The sequence below is a fragment of the Schistocerca serialis genome, chromosome 3, assembly GCF_023864345.2.
Source record: "Schistocerca serialis cubense isolate TAMUIC-IGC-003099 chromosome 3, iqSchSeri2.2, whole genome shotgun sequence".
Lineage (NCBI taxonomy): Eukaryota > Metazoa > Arthropoda > Insecta > Orthoptera > Acrididae > Schistocerca > Schistocerca serialis.
In genome coordinates this window covers 1,031,475,089-1,031,497,484 of record NC_064640.1, presented here as the reverse complement: position 1 = coordinate 1,031,497,484, position 22,396 = coordinate 1,031,475,089, and the positions used below count along the sequence as shown (strand labels likewise).

General features: G+C 39.7%; 1 protein-coding gene across 2 annotated transcripts in view; it reads right to left on the bottom strand.

Annotated features, from left to right (window-relative positions):
* Positions 1 to 3,190: 3,190 nt before the first annotated feature.
* LOC126471493 (exonuclease 1) overlaps positions 3,191 to 22,396 on the bottom strand; it is a 152,923-nt gene continuing 133,717 nt past the window's right edge. For both annotated transcript variants that reach the window (XM_050099705.1, XM_050099707.1), the window contains 2 exons: positions 12,611 to 12,765; positions 3,191 to 3,745 (listed from right to left, as the gene is read on the bottom strand). In XM_050099705.1, coding sequence (XP_049955662.1) covers positions 3,733 to 3,745; positions 12,611 to 12,765 — 168 coding nt within the window. In that variant the 3' untranslated portion in view covers positions 3,191 to 3,732. The remainder of the gene's footprint in view (positions 3,746 to 12,610; positions 12,766 to 22,396) is intronic.

The following is a 22,396-nucleotide window of genomic DNA, read 5'->3' as shown; positions in this document are numbered from 1 at the left end:
GTTCTAACTCGATGTGATTTAGGACACTCTTATGGTTATTTATTTCGACTGTTTACTTGGCAGCTGCTTAGACTGCAAGAATACTGACTTTTGGTAGATCTTTGACTGGTTATCTATCATTTTTATGATGTCAATGGGTGGATTAGTTTTAGTAAGCTATCAGAGTATTTTGGTGTTGTACAAACTGTAGTGAAATAAATCACTTATGTTACACAGACCAAGTGTTACAATAATGGATAAGTGAATGTGTGTGCCTTACACAATCACAGATTTCTTCACGCTAATGTTAAGACAAATTTCTCTACTGGCATCAGGTAACCTATTAATGAAACGGTGGACCTACAATTTAGTGGGGTCTATCAAAGCAGCATCATCAACATGTAAGAGCTCATGTACCAGTACCTTACTTTAGTTTTGTTTTTAGAGGCAACACCAATGAAAAGTTTGCCATCAGTCGTGTACAGATAAATGCCCAATGCCAGAAATTTTAGGAACCAGTACATACCTTCATTTGACATAGTTCATTACAGGGAATGCTTGTGATAATTTGACACTGATACATATGGTATCTTGCAATGTCTTCACTGAAGCAATTGCAGCTTTGTAGCCCGAGAGCAAGTAGATGTCCCAATTGTGACCCAATTCTGTATCTTTTACAAACATGCATGAACAAGGAGCATTTTTATGAATGTAAAGAGGATGATATTTGGTGAAAAGAACCTTTTACAAAATTAGTTCTCCTTTCTATTCCACTCTCGTATTATTTGTAGAAAGAAAGATTGTCGGTATGCCTCTGTGTGGGCTCTAATACCTCTGATTTTATTCTCATGGTCTCTTCTCGAGATATACGTAGGAGGGTGCAATACACTGCTCGACTCCTCGGTGAAGGTATGTTCTTGAAACTTCAACAAAAGCCCGTACCGAGCTACTGAGCGTCTCTCTTGCAGAGTCTTTCACTGGAGTTTATCTATCACCTCCGTAATGCTTTTGCGATTACTGAATGATCCTGTAACGAAGCGCACTGCTCTCCGGTGGATCTTCTCTATCTCTTCTATGAACCCTATCTGGTACCAATCCCACACTGGTGAGCAGTATTCAAGCAGTCCTTTGTTTTCGGACTGCATTTCCTTAGGATCCTTCCAATGAATCTGTCTGGCATCTGCTTAACCGATGATTAATTTTATATGGTCATTCCATTTTAAATCACTCCTAATGCCTACTCCCAGATAATTTATGGAATTAACTGCTTCCAGTTGCTTGCCTGCTATATTGTAGCTAAATGGTAAAGGATCTTTCTTTCTATGTATTTACAGCACATTACACTTATCTACATTGAGATTCAATTGCCATTCCCTGCACCATGGGTCAATTCGTTGCAGATCCTCCTGCATTTCAGTACAATTTTCCATTGTTACAACCTTCAGTGCTGATGGATGTCATGGCTGTGAAATGAGGGTCGGGGCATGGGTGCGTATGCAAGTATTGAAGTCCTCTTTCTCGAATGGACGTTATTTCTGGCACAATGGCATAAAGGAGGGAGGAGTGTTGGGACACACCCATGACAACACCTTGAATGAAATTGCCCAGTTTGTTTGTTTATCAATGCAAACTGTCTAGTGTCCCTCAAGGCATGATGTACCATTCACAGCCATACTACATGGAGTAAGAACAGTGGTCATAAACAGATTCTGACCAACAGGGACTAAAGAAGAGTGTCGTGGCCTAGTAATAACTTAGTTTCAAACCAACAGGAATTGCTGTTGTCTGTGAATCCAGGTCCATCTCAACCAATTTCCAGGCAAACACCGAAAAGTGGACAACATGCAATGGATATTTGGAGTCAATATCTCACAAAATGGCATGGCTCACAGTAGCATGCAAAGCAGAAAAACTTCAATGAACCAAACAATAAAAACATTTGACTGTAGCTTACAGCAGGTGTGTAATACAGTAAGAAAAGTCGCAATTTTGTTTAAATGATGCAACGAGTCGAGTGCACTGGATTTGGAGGTGGAGGGGGTGGGAGTGTTTTTTGTACGATGATGGGGACCCAGTCATTTGGGTTTCCATGACCATGAACCAGGCTGTTTATTTCAATGTTCTTGTGACCAAGTGTTGCCCTTCCTACTACATCTTTATGCTGAACATGTTGTGAACACACTCGTCTTCCAAGAGAACAATACCCCAGTTCACAGTGCTGCACAAGTAAGTTCCTGGTTTGACAAACACTTGAGCATCCTATAGCCTCTTGACTGGTCCGTTGTATCACATGATTTTAATCTCATAGAAAATGTCCGGCACTATGTGGAACAGTGGGTGAAACACAGCAATCAATATCCTAACAATTTAGCAGTTCTACAGGATCTAATATTCAACGTGTCACTCAGCTCAATATCTGAAGAAATTTGTGGATTCTCTTCCTAGTCAAATTGAAGCAAATATCAAGACCAGAGGCACTGTTACACAGTATTAGTATATGTCTGCTGGAGATAAACTTTTTGTCTGTTGTGCAGGTTCATCCCTTTGGGAATGGTTCCTGTTTGTGAATGATGGACTATTGGTTCTGTTAGCGACTAAACATTTCTGCCAAAGTCCCACACACCTGAGCAAACAAAATGCATGTGGGATGAAGCATATGTGCCACAGGTTTCTTGCTATCAACTATGTTAGACAAGCATCCACTCAATGCACATCTAATTTTGCCATTTTTGAATCCAGATAGTTAAGCCAAAATTACTCTTTGCAGCATACATAATGACTAAACGGGATCACAGAAGGAAGCTCAGAGCTTCAGCATAAAGGACTAAAAGCACTGCCAGTACCCAGCTCAAGAATTCTGGGTTTTACAAACTCATATAGGACTGATTATTTCCTGTTGGTGCTAACCCCTTAGCATCTTCCAGAGTGCACATATAGCTCAGAAATTTTGCAGATGCTGTGAGACAGTGAGTCAGGATAATAGTGATCTGAGGATGGATATGGATCTGAGAAGAATAAAATAAAATAAGATGTAAACTGAAATATGCGGAACGGGCGTTCGCAATATAATTTGGTTGTTTAACAGCTAAGGTTATCAGAAAAATTATATAAATACTGACAATATGGTTCTTTTTTAAAATGTTCTTACTGACATTACTGGGGCAACAAGGGTCAATAAGAATGGTCTTGGGCTGTATTGCAAACAAACTGGTCAGGGCATCCTACAAATGTTTAATGAGTTTTGTTTTCACATATAACATTTACACATTAATTATAGAGACAACTTTTTCTCAGAGTCTGTTACATCAGTACATCTTCTAGTTCATTCACAGTAGCTTTGCATGTAAATGTCTAGTTTTTTTCTACATTGGTGTGACTCTCACATTTTTTTTCCCTATGCTGTACTGAGACAAGTGCTATAACACTGTATTTGAAATATTTACTCACGCTGCCATGAACACAAATACTTAGGAAAGAACATATTTACTTATGCTACCCAATCTTGTATAGGAACATAGCAATAATAGCAAAAAAGTAAGTGACCATCATTTCACACTACCACACATAAAAAATGTTAATTATAAAGTACACACTACAACAATACTGCAATAGTGAAACGTCAATACACAAAATTACAAACATGATTAAACACAAAGATACAATAAAAGTAACTGTACAGCAATTTGATGGTACCAGGATCTTGAAATAATAGTTTTTCACGTAGATTCCACCACGAAATATGATAAATGCACATTACAGCTGTTTCCTGCAAGAGAAAAGAAATTATGTAACTGGAAAACTTTTCATAAAGAAGTTTATCATAATACACTGATAGATAACCCATTTATTTCTAATTTACATAATGATAGTTCTTGCTTAAAGACAACTGAATGCAGGTAATATGTGCATGGAGCATTTACACTATTCAGATGAGCATGGCACTTTCCAAGAAATGATTGAACAAGAAGTGCCAATGGAATTTCTTAGATTTATAATATAATTGATTATTGTCTGGGACAAAAATATTTCTCACAGTTATATCTCCTTGAAGCTTCGTTTTGGCATCTGCCCAAACTACATAGGGATCAAGTAGTTGTAAGTGATCATGGAAGTGTATTTTCCAGAGAGATTCAGCACCCTTTGGTTTTGTTAATTACAACTGCACGTTAGTTGAAAGACCATAAAATAAACGGCGATTATTGGTCATGATATTTTTGTTCACAATGGACATTACAGGCTTCAAAATTTTGTCTTCATATTAATTTGTGGTATATAGGAGCAAAATACTTCTAAGCTTCTACTGCTTATGAATGTGTAATTGCATTTATATTGATGCTTTTATGAACCACACATGATTTTATGAGCTATGTCATGCCTTTCTCATGAAGACTGGTATCTTTAACTTAATTCTTACAATATCATGATTTCAGTGTTAATGATTTGCAAAACCACTCTTCAAATGATTTTAAAAAAATTAAAAAAAAACATGAATTTTTTTATTAAATAGACACCAAAAAATCAATTAAAACCCAACTATATTTAATTAGAAAAATTTAATTAACATATAAAATGTTACACAGTTAGCCTTACATGAATTAAAAAGAGCCACCATATTTGTTGAAGGCATCTATTTACTGTCACAATAATTTATTTTATTAATATTGTGTTTTGACATTTCTTGCAAACTTTGACTTTATATAGAATTGTAATGACAATAAAGTACAATTTAGTTTCAATGCATACATTTATAGATCTTCACTAACTTCTCTGGTCTTTTCTCTCCCAAAGTATTTCTAAATTTTGACAAAACAAACCTGTAGGCAGAGAAGATTCTCTAAATGTGTGCAGGGGTGGCAGGGAAAGAAATACGGCACTAATAAAGCAGTTGTAAGAATGGGTTAGCGTTTCGAGTAAATTAATCATAAAAATTTAAACTGAACTATTTAATCATCAATATGGAAAAAATCTCCCTTAAAACCAACACCACCTATAAAATCCCAATTTTATCCAATGGGATGTTTTTTTAAGTACCTGGGTTTTGCTCAACTCTGGTTTATTGGTTATCTGGAACCCACAGTATCAATAAACCACTCCTTCAGCCCATTTCCGTATTGTGTGCAAGACAGCATTTATGCAGTGCACATTAGCACACACTATAAACTGAATATTGTTTATGACTAATCATAAATGATAGGGAGGGAAATGACATTATTGTATCTCATTCTCTCCCAGGTGTAATAATAATAATAATAATAATAATATGACCTTATTATTGAACGCAAAATTCCACGTTTATTATTTCAACGAAGGAACAAAGCCTTAAATCCTATGCTATTGATGCAATCAATGTGGACCTGGAAGATACATTTTAGCATATTCTGTTGGTGAAGAACTGGTAATAAAACCTCAGTTGTGGTATAAATACATATGTAAACAAATATTAGAGGTATTCTACAGTCCAATATTGTCAGTCAGTGGCTGTATCTAATACAGTGTATGAATCTGAAACATTGCCTTGCGTATGTCTACAAATTGAAAGAAACATTACAGTCAAAAGTTTCACAACTAAATTAAGACTGAAAACAAAATGACGGTGTCAGTGATCAACTTTTTTCTCTCGTGTCAGCATATCATTGCCCTGTTGTGAAAATATAAACTTCATGTATCTTCATACAAAATAACCCAGCCAGAAAGCCAAGCACATCAAAGAACCCACTACTTCTGGGACATCAGGAGCCACACTGGCCCTAGTTTGAATTTGCCTGGTGGATTATTGATGGACATTGCTGTGCTGCTCAGTCTGGATGAGGTTTTTAGGGAGTTTCCCCACATCCAACTGGGTAAATATTGGGCTGTCCCCCACATCTCACCTGAGATACACGTTATGCAAACAGTTAGAAAATATTCTCATACGTGAACTTGAGATTTACTCTAGATGTAGACAGATGGGGTACATGAATTCTGGGGGAAGTGGCGGCAACAGAAAGGGCATTGTGGTGACGTCACGAAGGGCATCCGTCATCAGCTGCCATTAAAATTGCCACAACCGAGATAATATGTCGACTCCATAGAGAGACAAGACGACAATGATGATGAAGAAGTAGTTTATATGAAATGTTTTTACTTTTTACCAGAGTATCAGAGAGAAGTTAAAACTGTGGAACACATGGGAGTTTAAGCCTCACATAATGTAAGCCTTCATGGCCAGAAATGTTAAAATAATTATAATTTTCTCAATTATAATGCTATAGTTCAATGGATTTCCCTCAAACTGAATAGGTCCCTCATTATCTGTAGACAACAGAATTATGGGAAAAGTGGATGGGGGGGGGGGGTCCATTTATGACTTGGATTGATGCATACACTGGCTTGCTGCTGACAATGAATTTTAATGGCAAGGTACATCTGTGCTAGGTTTTGACATCACATGTTCTTGAAATCTGAATACAGGTGACCAATTTCATGCTGCTGTTACTGTCACATAATGGGTATATGTTGCACTTCTCTTTCAGTACCATAAACTAAATACTATTGCACTTAACATCATCTTCCTCCTCCTGATGAAAATGACTTATGTTTGGCTGTCTCTAATGCTTCTGCTTAGCCTATCATGGCTGCCAAGATTTAGGCCTTTTCAAATTAAATTCTGTGGTTTCCTGACCTGACTGCGGAGTGTGTTTCACTACAGTTGATCTATCTGTTTCTCCTCTTGGACAGTTGGCTTTATGTTCCTCTACATACTTGCTCACAGTCAGCCTGAAATTTATAATGGTTGGTGAGAATCCTTGGCCAACTGTCAGTATTCCCCATTACCTTGCTCATGGAATTGTACACTACAGGGACACTCAGCTTTTGCAAGATATTTCTTGTACAGTCTGTGACATAAATAACGAAGGGTTAAGATACCACTGATTTCACAGCCTGTGGTGTCTCCATGAGGGTCATAACACCTTTTATACGTCTAAGGAAAAGTACTCATTCTTTAACAATGCGCTGGTGAGATATTCTAGTCGTCCTACAAGATTTTCCTCAGTGTCAGAGTTTCTATGATTTGTTACACAGTTTGTGGAGTGATGGCATAAAGGAACTAGCTGTTTTTATGAACGCACGAATAAAGCAATCTGAAGAATCAATTCACCATGGAAGAGGCAGACAACATATTAAATTTTTGGATGTATTAAATTTCAAGAAATGAGGTGGCCACTTAGGCCAAGAAGCATATAAAAATCCACACACAGATCATTACATATATTGGGATTTAAATCTCCATTTGTGGCAAAACCATGAGATCATGAAAAATTCAGTAGACAGAGTGAGAAAAATCTGTGGGTGTTGCTAAAAGAACAAGGAGATATGCTGTTCTTGTATGGTCATGGTGTCTACAATGAGTATGAAGTAGAACACCTGTAATGGCACCATTTGCTGAACTGACTGCAGGCATAACACAAGACATTTGTAGGAGTAAATTGTTGCAGGTGTATAACAGGCTAAGTACTGCCTTTCTTCATGTATGATGGTTGACCCCACTGTGAAAATTTTTTTGGCATGGGCGAACATGTTTTACAACGGGTGGACAATGTCCTTGTACGAATACACAGGTCAGCCGTGAACTCATGCTACAGTAATGTGCATAAGGGATAAAGTGAGACTAATATCTGCACTAAGGCAGTACTACATCACTGTTTCTTTCACACGGCCACGTGTACACTGGTATTTGTGTCACCCAATTTGTCCTCCAACAAAACTCCGTTTGAATTAGAGAACATTGTGAATTTCCATAGCCAATGGCCTCACTACAGTGGTAACACCAGTTTCCATCGGATCACCGAAGCTAAGCAATGTTAAGTTCAGCTAGCACTAGGATGGGTGACTGTCCGGGTCTGCTGAGCACTGTTGGTAAGCAGGGTGCGCTCAGTCCTCGTGAGGCCAATTGAGGAATTACTTGATTGAGAAGTAGCAGCTCCAGTCATGAAAATTGGAAACGGTAGGGAGAGCAATGTGCTGACCACGTGCCCTCCATATCTGCATCCAGTGATGCCTATCAGCTGAGGATGAAACAGCAGTCAGTCGGTACCGTTGTGCCATCTGAGGCCTGTTACACTAAACTGCCAAATGAATGGACAAGTATACTAGAACTCGCATCCACAAATGATGGACTTTTGTGACTCAGTGATACAAACAGATGTACCGTAAGAGTGACCGAATCACGGGGGTAACTGAGGAGAGATCAGATTAACATATGGTTCCTGAAGGAGCACAGCAATCTTTTCAGTTGCTGCAGAAGCTACAGCATGGAAGATTGACTAACATGGCCTGGTAACATTAGCAACCACGGCCTCGCTCTGTTGATAATGTAATGAGCTGGAAGCAAGGAGGAACTAGTTGTTACATTGAAACTTCCCGGTAGATTACAATTGTGCCGGGCCGAGACTTGAACTCCGGACTTCTGCCTTTCACGGGCAAGTGCTATAATGACTGAGCTATCAGAGCACGACACTCGACCCGGCCTCACAGCTTCAATTCTGCCAGTACCCCGTCTCCTACCTTCCAAACTTCACAGAAGCTCTTCTGCAAACCTTGCAGAACTAGCACTCTTGGAAGAAAGGAGAACTCATCCTAGTTGTTATATTTCCTGAGGACATGCAGCTCTACTGTACGACTTAATTATAAGGCATCTTTTTGGGTAAAATAGTTCCCTATTTGGATCTCCTTACAGGAAGCACAATAAGAGGATGTTGTCACAAAGATCAACAAATTTGGCATTCTACGAGTCCGAGTGTGGAATAGTAAATCCCTCAACTGAGTATGTATGAGAAAAGGAGAGGCTGAAGTTAGTTATACTGGGAATTAATGAAGTGTGATGGCAGGAAGAACAGGTTTTCTAGACAGGTGAGCACAGGATTATAAGCAAAATCGAATAGGAATAATGCAAGGATTTGTCTAACTATGAATAAGAAAATTGGAATGCAGGAATATTACTATGAATGCATAGTCAAACAGAAAAAAAGCAAACATGCACCATAATAGTACAAGTTTATATGCTAACCAGCTCCACAGGTGATTAAGAGAACATACAATATGACTGCAGTGCTCCGCGAGCCGGGCAAGCAGGTGTATGGTGCGCCACTGAAGTCACAAGACGACAGCACCACCAGTCTCAGATGCACATGCAGCCTCTCAATAGTGCATCCTACTGGACAGCCGACGATTTACAGAATCGAGCTCGGCCGATAGAGTGCACTAAGGAGAGGCTGCACGCGCATCCAAGAGTGGGGGCTTCCAGCAGTATCACACTGTAAAGCTTCATGCCCGAATTGCAGGTGTGGAATCTTACCCGGGTTACTACGGCGATAAAAGAAACTATTCAGGTAGTTCAGACAGATGAAAATTTAAGGGTGGTGTGGGACTGGAATTCAATAGTAGGAAAAGGAAGGGGAGAAAAGTAGTAGGAGAATGTGGACTGCAGAAAAGGAATGAAAAGGGAAGCCCTCTGGTAGAATTTTGCACAGAGTGCTAACACATGGTCTAAGTACCATCAAAGAAGGTTCTAAACACGGATGATGTGCAGTTCTATAGCATCGACTGCACACTGACGGGTGCAGCATCGTTGAACGGCATCAAGAAGGCAATGACCTGCGGGCCAAAGGAAAGAGTGAGCAGGAAGACAGAGTTCAGCATCCCATGTCAATGCCGACATAACCAGCTGCCTATCGCTGGTACGGTGCAGTCCAGTCATAGACTTTGAGAGCGTTAGCACTGATTAACAGGATGACAATACTTAGCCTGCTTTCTGCGAGTAGTAATAGTGCACAAAAGTAATTGCAAGTAGAAGACAAAGGAAGCACATAAGGCACCTCATGACATGAAGTTAAGTTACGTTTCTTTCCTTTTTAGAAATAAAGTGTTCTATTAATCTGCTAGTGTTATGTACCCGAAGTGTAGTGGTGTGTGTGTGTGTGTGTGTGTGTGTGTGTGTGTGTGTGCGCGCGCGCGCGCCCGCCCCCCCCCCCCCCCCCCCCTCGCGGGAGGGTGGGGGGGGGGCAGTCAAACTGCAGAGAGATACCAATGCTTGACTATAGTTAGTGTGTTGAAGTGGATGTAGATTGCAGAGGATATTTGCGTGGAGAGCTGCGTCACACCAGACTTTGAACTGGAGACCACACCACCATTTGAACTTGAGGTAAAATCCACTTGTGGTACTGGAAAATGAGCCCTTGGTAGTTCACTGCACTGTGCATTTCCTATGCCATGTGTACCAAACACATTTCAGTTTGTATGCATGTCACTTTTTGAACAGCAAAATGGCAGAACAGCTAGTGTATTTGCACGCTGGTCCTCTTGATATTTAACCAACACACTAGTTTTGACAGGGACGTGTGGTATACACTTTTGCAGTTAATGGCAGTAAGGACTTGCAATAACATGTCCCTATGGCTATAACTCTGTTCAGCAGACATGTTTAACTCTTGTGCGTGTATCGCAGACATGTTGAAAAACTTGTACTGGTGGACGCTTGAAAATACACATCAACTATCTCACAAATATCTACTAACAAAGTTTCAAGAAATGATATTATGCAAGAAATCTATGGATATACTGCAGTCTTTATCGGAGTGATAAAGACTGCAGTAAAAAGTTTAGACTACTGTAATTACAGTATGCACAGAGGCATTTAATCAGCAATTCCTCATGTACTTCATACACAGATGGAATGGGAAGAAACATGCGGTACAACGGAAAGTATACTCCGCATGGCAGAATGGGCTGAAGAATATAAATGAAGATGAAAATGTGAGTACCACTGAGAAGATATGCTAGTCTGTGTTGAGGCAGCGTCATGCAAGTATTACTACTTGTGGTGACATGGTTACTTAACATGCAGTAACACTGTAATATGGAACTCAGTAACAGTGATTTGTGTAATATGTTTTATTTTGTTTTGATTCCAGGAATTTGCAAGTACAAATATATTCCTTAGAATATATAAAACATTTTAGCATCTTGTGCTCCACAGGATGTGTGTATGATAAATACTTTTACATGTAAACAACATCGTGACAGCAAAGTGAGTTCACTATGAAGCTCCTCAAACCTCTGTAGCACAGTTCTGACTCAGAGATGACCATTATATTGCTGAAAGAGGATGTCACACACAAAGGGATGCAGACGGTTCACAGCTGTCAGCGTGTCTTGGATTACTACCACAGGTCCCATGCAAGCACAGGACAAGGCCTCCCATAGCATAATACTGCTCCCACCAGCCTGCGACCTTGACGCATTGCACATTTCGAGCCATCATTCACCTCGATGACAGTGTTTGTGGAGACGACCATCAAACTAGTGTAGCAGAAATCTGCTTCACCCATACAGCCAACACATTTACATTGATTGATGATCGAATCTCAATGGTCCCATGCCCACTGCAGTCGTATTGGCGATGTCGCTGGGTCAACATGTGAACACGTAGAGGTTGTCTGCTGTGGAGTTCCACATTTAACAATGTATGATGAACAGTGTGTGTGCACCAGCATTGTGCTCCTCCAGTGGAGATGCTACAGATCACCACTATCCTACTTGACAGAGCAGAGAGACCTCCAAACCCCATGTTCTGTCAAGAGTTGTGTCTGTTCAACCATTTAGCACCTAGTGGTAGTTTCACTGTCCTCCTACTCTTTCTGTAGATGCTTACAAAAGTAGCACATGAACATTCAACCAGCTTCACCACTTACGAGATACTCGTTCACAGGCTCTGCATAATAATAATAATAATAATCTGCCCTTTGTCAAAGTTGCTTATCTCAATGGATTTCCCAATTTGCAGCCCATATCTTCACTAAGGTGATCCCCCGTGTCTGCTCCACTTACATACTTTTGTTACTGTGTCATGTGCCCACAGCGCCACCATGTGGAATCCAACGTCACAGTGGGCAGTGGTCATAATGATTTGGCTGATCAGTGTATAAAGTAATGTTGTTTATGGTAATGAGAGAAGGTGAAGCCTCGTGCCACACTTGCCCATTTCCATGAGACACTGTGAAGAAATGTGAAATTTAACCCAAGACATAGGTGTTAAATATGGTGATCAGGAGGTTTACACCACCACCATTTCTACCAATGCCAACTAGATACTAGAAGATTTTTTTCACCACCAGGATTCAAACCAATAAACTATGACTCAACGGCCACCCACCAAGGATAATTTCTCGTTTTACATAAAACCCCATATAAGTGTGGCCCGAGAATCTGCACTGAGGAACTAATTAGTAACTACAGAAAAAAAGCAACAGCAATTTTGATGCACTAAGCAATGCTTTTTTTACAGTATTATAAAACCAGTTTTTTACTCTGCAGTCTATACTGTATTTTACAGCTTTCAGTTTCTAACTTTGTTCGTAGCTCTATCGAATGAACATTTTAAATCTATGTATTCTAGAAGTCAACTTATTTCAGGTCACATTTCTCTGAAACAACCATTACTCACACAGCCAGATCACAAAATAAAACTAAAATGTATAAATGCAGACCAAAACAGCTGAAAATGATTTGCACATTTTGTTAAATAATTATTTTTATCACAAGACATGTGAACAAACCTCGTATCTAATGCTGTGAGGTAAACTGAGGTACTTACTCCTTTTGACATGCAAACAAGGTTAGAAGATTCTGCTGGAGCAGGGATTTTTCCCTTGGTCGATCCTTCTTGTTCAGCCCTTGCTTCCGACAACTGCCAATGCTCCTTGACAATGGACGCAGGGCAGGTGATTTTTTAACACTGGAAATTACGCCCTGAAAGAAAATGGATATTGGTATAAATAATGGATGCAGACAATACTTTAAAATATGGATCATCAAATATGTTTACATTTCAAACAAACAACACTTACTCTACTAAGGAGTATGGAAATGGAACATATAGAAACCTAGCTAAAATACGCAAAATAGGAAAGGTAACCACTTACCTACAGAGGATTGGTGGGTGGCACACAGGAGCATGTAATAGAAAAAGGTTAACGCTAGTTTTTGAGCTCTTGCTCTTATTTTAGTAGGGGTTTGTGTGAATGTGTGCTCAAAAGCTAGTGTTAACCGTTTCCTATTACGAGTTTCTTTATGCCATTACGTGTTTTTTCATCCAAGAATTTCCATTATTATTTTAACATACATAATTTTGTATAAAAATTTCCCAAAAGAATTCAACAAATTTTTCCCAACCGAGTTATACATTTTGTACTCAAAGCATGAAGCAACTTATGAAGCTTATCAATTAACTAATATTTCGAGCCACAAAACTGAAAGACTTGCATGTATTAGCCCAGACTGATGCCAGCACATAGTAGCTTTTTTGCTGACTTAACTGCCAGTCAATCCTATGAAAAAGTTCCCCATTACAAAAGTAAGACATTTCATGTTTACATCTTCATGGACACTACCACTACAGTCTGCAAAAATTTAAACAACAACTTATAACTGTTGTGACTCGCCGATCTTTCAAAGTGCCGCCGCACAGTTACGCGTGTCCTCTACATGCGGCGCTGTCTGCCAGCCATGCAGCAGCAGCGCCACCTAAGTGGCCAGCCAGCCAGTGGCCACTAGACTCGGACTCAGTTTATGTTTTGACTGGTAAAGTGACACATGTCTTACTCTGTTTACTTGATTTGTGACTCATGTATTGCATCGTCCTTGAAATATATTTGTTCAACTTGAAGTTATAACTATAACCTTACAGAATGAGATTTTCACTCTGCAGCAGAGTGTGCACTGATATGAAACTTCCTGGCAGATTAAAACTGTGTGCCCGACCGAGACTCGAACTCGGGACCTTTGCCTTTCAGGGGCAAGTGCTCTACTATCTGAACTACCGAAGCACGACTCACGCCCGGTCCTCACAACTTTACTTCTGCCAGTATCTCGTCTCCTACCTTCCAAACTTTACAGAAGCTCTCCTGCGAACCTTGCAGGAGAACTTCTGTAAAGTTTGGAAGGTAGGAGACGAGATACTGGCAGAAGTAAAGCTGTGAGGGCGTGAGTCGTGCTTCGGTAGCTCAGATGGTAGAGCACTTGCCCGCAAAAGGCAAAGGTCCCGAGTTCGAGTCTCGGTCGGGCACACAGTTTTAATCTGCCAGCAAGTTTCATAACGGCGCACACTCCGCTGCAGAGTGAAAATCTCATTCTGGAAACATCCCCCAGGCTGTGGCTAAGCCATGTCTCCGCAATATCTTTTCTTTCAGGAGTGCTAGTTCTGCAAGGTTCGCAGAAGAACTTCTGTAAAGTTTGGAAGGTAGGAGACGAGGTACTGGCAGAAGTAAAGCTGTGAGTACCGGGCGTGAGTCGTGCTTCAGTAGCTCAGTTGGTAGAGCACTTGCCCGTGAAAGGCAAAGGTCCCGAGTTCGAGTCTCGGTGGGGCACACAGTTTTAATCTGCCAGCAAGTTTCATATCAGCGCACACTCCGCTGCAGAGTGAAAATCTCATTCTGGAAACGTCCCCCAGGCTGTGGCTAAGCCATGTCTCCGCAATATCCTTTCTTTCAGGAGTGCTAATTCTGCAAGGTTCGCAGAAGAACTTCTGTAAAGCTTGGAAGGTAGGAGACGAGGTACTGGCAGAAGTAAAGCTGTGAGTACCGGGCGTGAGTCGTGCTTCGGTAGCTCAGTTGGTAGAGCACTTGCCTGCGAAAGGCAAAGGTCCCGAGTTCGAGTCTCGGTCGGGCACACAGTTTTAATCTGCCAGGAAGATTCAATAACCTTACACTTATTTTATAACACATAATGTACATATCTGTGAAAACAATCTGGATGTTTGTGTCTCTTAAAAAAATGTGGAACTGGTTGAAATCACCATCCCATAGTCAAGTGAAAATAAAACAGAAGATCCCCATTTAGAATCACTGAATGTTTTTTTATTTTCCATTCTCGTGAAATCACCTGAATAATTGAAAACAGTAATCATATATCGCCTGTTAAATGCTTTGAGGTAGCAGATGGTAAGTTCAAAAGTCACTTGCCAAATCTTTGAAGAGAAAATGATAACAGGGATGGGGATTAGGGCATACTCTTAATAATCTCTGAAAATATTACTTAATACCCTTAACATCTTTAATTCTACAGAGTAAAATTCAAGAAAATAGTGTAGCAGTTCCCGAATGGCATCTCACTTGGTATCTCTGGAGCAGAATATGGAAAAGAACTTTCAAAAGCATATAAATCAGGCATAATGGCCTTGTAAAGCTGTCCTCAACCTGAAGGTTGGCTTCAAAAATACCCTGCTTTACACGGTACGGAATTTGTAAGTACTCATCTCCCTTTGATCGCCTGTGTATCTGGGCCCGTAACGCTGCATGTGGTTTCTGAAACATGGTATGGTTTGTTATTTTTCACAATAACAAATCTTTGCCACAGGTGAAACAGTATGGGGGGGGGGGAATTAATGAAAGATAACTGGAGAAACATTGAGAAATGACTGGGTGCTGCAATTCAGGTGTGGTTCAAATTGGGAACAGTGTCTGCAGCAGGCATAACATAACAGAATGGAAGAGGCTTTTACACACTCACATCTGGCCTTCAGTGAAATACTGATCTACTGGTTAATGATCATAATTTGCAAACCCTTAACCAATACGATTTCTACAGAATGTATACATTATGTAATCAGTGAATCATGTTCAACTAAATGAAACTGTGCAGGGTCTCTTTTTGATTACTGTACTGCAGCACATATGTAAATTGAAAAATAAGAAAGGACAACGCAAGACCTTTTGACTGTGCGACTGGAAGGAAAGAAGGGAGGGAAAAAAATAGGGCTTAATTTTCTGCCAAACTCGAGGTTATTAAGGATGAAGCATAACCCTCGACTGGAAAAGGATTATTTTGTTGCATTTGATCTAGTAATATGTCCACTGATAGGTTCATTAACAGATGTGTGTGGGAGTGTTGCAATGATTGATACACCACCAGTTTCATAATATAGTCAAGCACACATTACGTAACACTGACTTTCATGTCCTTATGAAGTTGGCTGGCATACAGAATGACAATATTTGGTGAGTCCAAACGCACTCAAGATCAGGAAATACTGATTCATAATTTTATAAGGAAGAAAGATTACAGCCAAATCACGTGACCGCCATCAAGCACTTTGGAGACTATTTGCTAGGTCAGTCGAACTAGAATGTATGATGAGATTTAGGGACACTATGGTAAACATAATTCCGGAACATTGGAGGGGGACAGCCCTATTCATTTCGAATATATGTCCATTCTTAACTAATGTCTCACTTAAATTAGTATATTCAAAAGATTTCTACATAGCTTGTGTATATTGTGTAAGAGTATTGTCAGCTAGAAGGATGCCTTCTATAACAGAGAGAAGAGCAACACTGTCTGATACAGCCAGTATTCAAAAATGTCACAATAATGGAAAAGAAGATGTGAATTCATGTACAGGCAAAAGATTCCTTGGTTCTTGCTATATGAACATGTCACAAACCTAACATGGCACACATACAAAAACTCTGAACATGTCACATGGCTACTAGTCAACTTTTTGTTGTCTCTGAAGATTGTGATAACTTTTTTGCCCTAAGTTGGGCATCAATTTTGATAACAGTTAACCACATCATACCTTGATCACTACACAAGTATGTATAATGGATGTCAGCCTTTCAAGGTCACAGCAGTCTGCCTTTTATGATACATCAATCTATCATTTCTTTTCCTCATAGTGATTAACCCATTAGTTCACAGCATAACATTAATGGTGCACATGACACGACTAGATTTTTACTGATTTTTTTGAACAACAATGAACTTCTATAACCTTGTTATACTTATTTAAGGATTGTTCAACTTTTTTTCTTCTTCATTCCCCTATTAGTCACTGTGAGAATCAGTCCAGTACTGGGAACACTAAAACTAAACTAAGCTAAACTCTGTCTGAAAGGTCTTGGAAGACCCTAACAGTACTGACTGACTGCTGTGGCAACTGAAAACTGAATTTAAAACATTTTGAATACAGCCATGTATTTAGAATATGGTTAGTACGACAATTAAAATACTTTAATCATTCAGGTTCAAAAACAGTGAACAGTTCCTTAATACACCTACAATCACATACCATTTACTTAAATTTATGCAACATTATTTGTACTGCAGGGACAAATCCTGAATTTTCAGTGTTACATAAAAGTGCTTCTAAGAATTAATGAGAACAATTTTTACATGTTCGTCTATTATTCCTACTGCTGTTTAATTGTTTATTCTTCTGCAGCAGGTATTCTGTGAGAATCATATCCCCCAAAACTGCTCCCTTCCACAGAAGAAGGAAATGCAAAAAGAAGAAAGTGCTACTATTCATTCCACCACACACAAGGAACATTATTTGTTCCTGTGTAATTGGCATGACAACTCCTTTGTCAAATTACCTTCCACTAGGAAAGTCGAATGTGCTCAACGACTATGATATGACTTTCAAAATGGTAGAGAGCATCAGTCTGTAGTTGTTTCCATTCTAACTTTATTAAAGCAGATACAGATTTTGGGCCATATTTCAGAGTTGTTATACATGTCCTAGTATGTCTATACCTGTTGTTTGGACTCCTGTCACAGTTCATTAAGGACTAAAGGTTTTAGTAGCCAAAACTTGGATTTGCTTTAATACAGTTAGAACAGAAATGACGTCTGATTGCTGCTCTCTACCACTTTGAAATACAACTAGTGTGAATTAAGTAACTAATTTTAAAAGATATCCTTAGGAGTCAAGGAAACACACTGTTGTTCCCTGACCTTCCATCCTGACGAAATACAACAAAGACATGGGTGGAACTTATTAAATGGATCAAACTGTGAATCAGTTGAGCATAAATAACTGTAATAGTTTCAGTTGATTATTGAATGCCACTGTAGACAATGTCTGGATACTTTACCACAGAAATGGAGATACAATGCCTCGTGTAAATTTTCAAATAGAAATTATGTAGTTACTTATGAAGAGGTATCCTATGCCGCCAAAAGGGCCTAGATAAATCCCGCACTCCAGTACAGTAGCAGGCAAGTTTTGATTAGATGAAATGAAATGTTACACCACAACTTAGTCTGGAGCATTGTACAGCTTGGCACCAATGCAGCAAATTGATGGGATAAGGAGTGAGGTGCTATTATCATGGCGTTTATATAGCGTGAAGTAAGAAGATATATTCAGAGTGCAAGGGTATTTATTCAGCACACCAGTGCCAAAAACTAGGTCTTCCACCACTTCTCAAAAGCGAAGTTGAGACATCTTTCAACTACAACAGGGTATGCACAAAAGCTGAATGGATGAGAAGCCACTACTGCTTCACGGTTGCGAGCAAGCAGGTTACCTTGTTTTGGTTTCTGGGCTAAGATGATGGTGAGAGAAAAACATTAGCTGACCTGGTTCACATAAATAGTACTTGAATTAGACACTCCCTATCAGTGTGCTCAGATGTTCTCAAACAGCATCCAGGTGTGCAAGTGAGGTCAAACTACACGACCAGTGTCAACCTCTAAATTCGAGACAAAGACTGTTCACATTGCAAAGTGATGCAGCTAGTCACCTACTCTGTACTTAGGTTTCAAAAGCTACATGCATCTGTCAGAGCAGAAGGTTGTATATGGGCTACCTGGCATCTTCACACAGCTGAATCACCTACTGGATGACTACCTCCCAGACAAGATATGTGTTTGAGTCTGGAATGGTTGCTGACTGGCCACCCTGTCGCTTCACTCCTTGTGGACCACCTCATCACTGGCCTCAGCCTAAAGCAAACAAATGCCTCCTATGTTGATCATTTTGGGGGCTATGCTTTGGACACACCTTTGGTATGACGTCACAGGTGGCAGATTGCTATTCACACCACTCTCCAGATTTTTAAACAGTTTTAGGTTTCAAATACTTTTTTAATAATTGGTTTTGGTAATACCTACTCTAAAAGTAATTAGAAGTGGACTTATATTCATATTGGATTATCTTGTACCATTACAGCTTTGAGAAGGGTGTTACATGTGAGTGTGTTTATCAGTATGTCATATCCTTCATTTCAATTATTGCTTCACAGCCTGTGCCATATTGATCCTCCCCACCAACATCAGCTTTTCTGAATTCAGCAGGTGGGAACTTTCCCTGCACTACATCCTACATTCCCATAACCCTGCTGGCCTCAGCCTTCGTTAGTCGCTGTCCTCACCCATACATCCCCTTCCCTGTTCCCATTCCAGTACTACAGAGCCGTCATTCCATCACTACACCCAGTCTATTAATTTATCTCCTTTTCCGCAACTTCTCCCTCCCCTCCCCACCTCTCACCAACCCTCAGTCTAACCTGTTGCTCCTCCTCCCCCTCCCCACTCCAGCCTTCTCCTTACCCCTACTCAGTTGCCATTCCCATCATGTCCTGGTTCTGCTGCTCACAGTGAGGTTTCAGTTGCCTGAGACTGCAGTCGTGTGTGTGAGCTGCGATTGCACGTGTGTGTGTGTGTGTGTGTGTGTGTGTGTGTGTGTGTGTGTGTGTGTGTGTGTGTGTGTGTGGGGGGGGGGGGCAAGTTTGCTCGCACGCGTGTGTCTGCCACTTGTTGACGAAGGCCTTAACGGCTGAAAGCTATAATTGTGTGAGACTTTTCATTGTGCCTATCTGCAACTCAGCATCTCGGCTATATGGCGAATAGAAACTTTCCTTTTCATAATATTGTTACATTCCATCCTGGATTTTCCATTGTTTGATTTTTGCGATTAAAAGCAAAGGAGTCGTAACTTAAGAGTTAGCTACCGGAGTTCCATAAATTCAACAATTTCTGTGTATGAAATTTTCTTGGGTTTTATAAGGTTCTTTTGTATTACTGTTACAGCTTCTTGTACGGGTATGTTTGAGTAAAGATCGGTGATATCAAGTGATGTAAACTGAGCATCTGGAGGAGCTTTCTGGTTCTTAGTTCTTTAACTAGTATCATGCAGTTTTTTTAATGGAATATATTCCTTCATATGTATAATTTTTTCATCACTATGTTATTCAGTTTTTGTGACAGTTTGTGTGCTGGGCTATTTGTAGAGTTCACCATGGGATGTATAGGATTTTATGTCTTTTTATGTCTGTGGCAAATTGTCAAGTACTCGTTGTTGACAATGTCTTAGATGTGCTTGCTTATGCTGTCATAAACTGTGGGTTCCATGTTGTTTCCTGCTCCTATCTGCATGTTAAAAGCTTTCTGTTTAGTAACTCCTCCTCCTTGTGTGACTGCCTTATGTCAGTTTTTAACCAGAGTTTTTCTGCATTAGGCTTTATAAGTTTTGCTATGCTGCTGCTAGAACACATTTTCAGAGCACTGGAGATATATTCACATTAAAGAAAAAATGAAGATAAAATATTAAACGAAAAACTTGACTGTGTATCAGTGAATTTTTTCAAATATTTCGATAGTATACTTAAATAAAAATAGTAACACATAGAAATAAGCACAATTGTAAAATCGATATAAGTAAATTATTATTTAACTTGTTAAGACAAATAATCACTGTACAAAAGCATATCATAATCTACGAAGACCTATAATGTTATCTGTCGACTATTTGTAGGAACATCTCCGTAACTGTCTTGTTTTTATTTTATTTTTTTTAAAATGCAAGATATTTTCGATGTTTAAAGTGTACAGCAAGTTATATGTGATGTTTAGTGTGAGTGAGACTCCATACAAATAGACCGTAAGAAAACTGTTAAGTACAAATTCTTCACAAAAAGATTGACAACCAATGAAAAATTTCATGTTTCTTATATATTGCAGTAAAGTCAATGAAATGAAGCAGACCCCCCACATATCAACAACATCACACTGAAATGGCATAACAAAAAGAAAAAAAAAAGAAAAAAAAAAATGCTCTTGATTCTCTCTCCATATGATCACCCCCATCCCAATACGATGTTGCTGGCTCTTAACCCCACAGTATTTCTTTTCAGTTAGTAAGTAATGTGTGTACCAGGTTTAGCTGATATGCTCTAGGGGTTTAGTAGTAGTTTTTTACTCATGGCTTTGCCTGGATACACATTACATATTTTACATATATTTCAGATATTTCATTTATTTCACACATATTTGTACACATATTTCACCTGTATCTCTAGCAACCCCCCCCCCCCCCCCCCCCCCCCCCCCCCATGAATCATGGACCTTGCCGTTGGTGGGGAGGCTTGCGTGCCTTAGCGATACAGATGGCCGTACCGTAGGTGCAACCACAACGGAGGGGTATCTGTTGAGAGGCCAGACAAACATGTGGTTCCTGAAGAGGGGCAGCAGCGTTTTCAGTAGTTGCAGGGGCAACAGTCTGGATGATTGACTGATCTGGCCTTGTAACATTAACCAAAACGGCCTTGCTGTGCTGGTACTGCGAACGGCTGAAAGCAAGGGGAAACTACAGCCGTAATTTTTCCCGAGGACATGCAGCTTTACTGTATGATTAAATGGTGATGGCGTCCTCTTGGGTAAAATATTCCGGAAGTAAAATAGTCCCCCATTCGGATCTCCAGGCAGGGACTACTCAGGAGGACGTCGTTATCAGGAGACAGAAAACTGGCGTTCTACGGATCGGAGCGTGGAATGTCAGATCCCTTAATCGGGCAGGTAGTTTAGAAAATTTAAAAAGGGAAATGGATAGGTTAAAGTTAGATATAGTGGGAATTAGTGAAGTTCGGTGGCAGGAGGAACAAGACTTTTGGTCAGGTGATTACAGGGTTATAAATACAAAATCAAATACGGGTAATGCAGGAGTAGGTTTAATAATGAATAAAAAAAATAGGAGTGTGGGTTAGCTACAACAAACAGCATAGTGAACGCATTATTGTGGCCAAGATAGACACAAAGCCCATGCCTACTACAGTAGTACAAGTTTATATGCCAACTAGCTCTGCAGATGATGAAATAGATGAAATGTATGACGAGATAAAAGAAATTATTCAGTTAGTGAAGGGAGACGAAAATTTAATAGTCATGGGTGACTGGAATTCGTCAATAGGAAAAGGGAGAGAAGGAAACATAGTAGGTGAATATGGATTGGGGGGAAGGAATGAAAGAGGAAGTTGCCTTGTAGAATTTTGCACAGAGCATAACTTAATCATAGCTAACACTTGGTTTAAGAATCATAAAAGAAGGTATTATACCTGGAAGAATACTGGAGATACTAAAAGGTATCAGATAGATTATATAATGGTAAGACAGAGATTTAGGAACCAGGTTTTAAAATGTAAGACATTTCCTGGTGCAGATGTGGATTCTGACCACAATCTATTGGTTATGAACTGCAGATTGAAACTGAAGAAACTGCAAAAAGATGGGAATTTAAGGAGATGGGACCTGGATAAACTGACTAAACCAGAGGTTGTAGAGAGTTTCAGGGAGAGCATAAGGGAACAATTGACAGGAATGG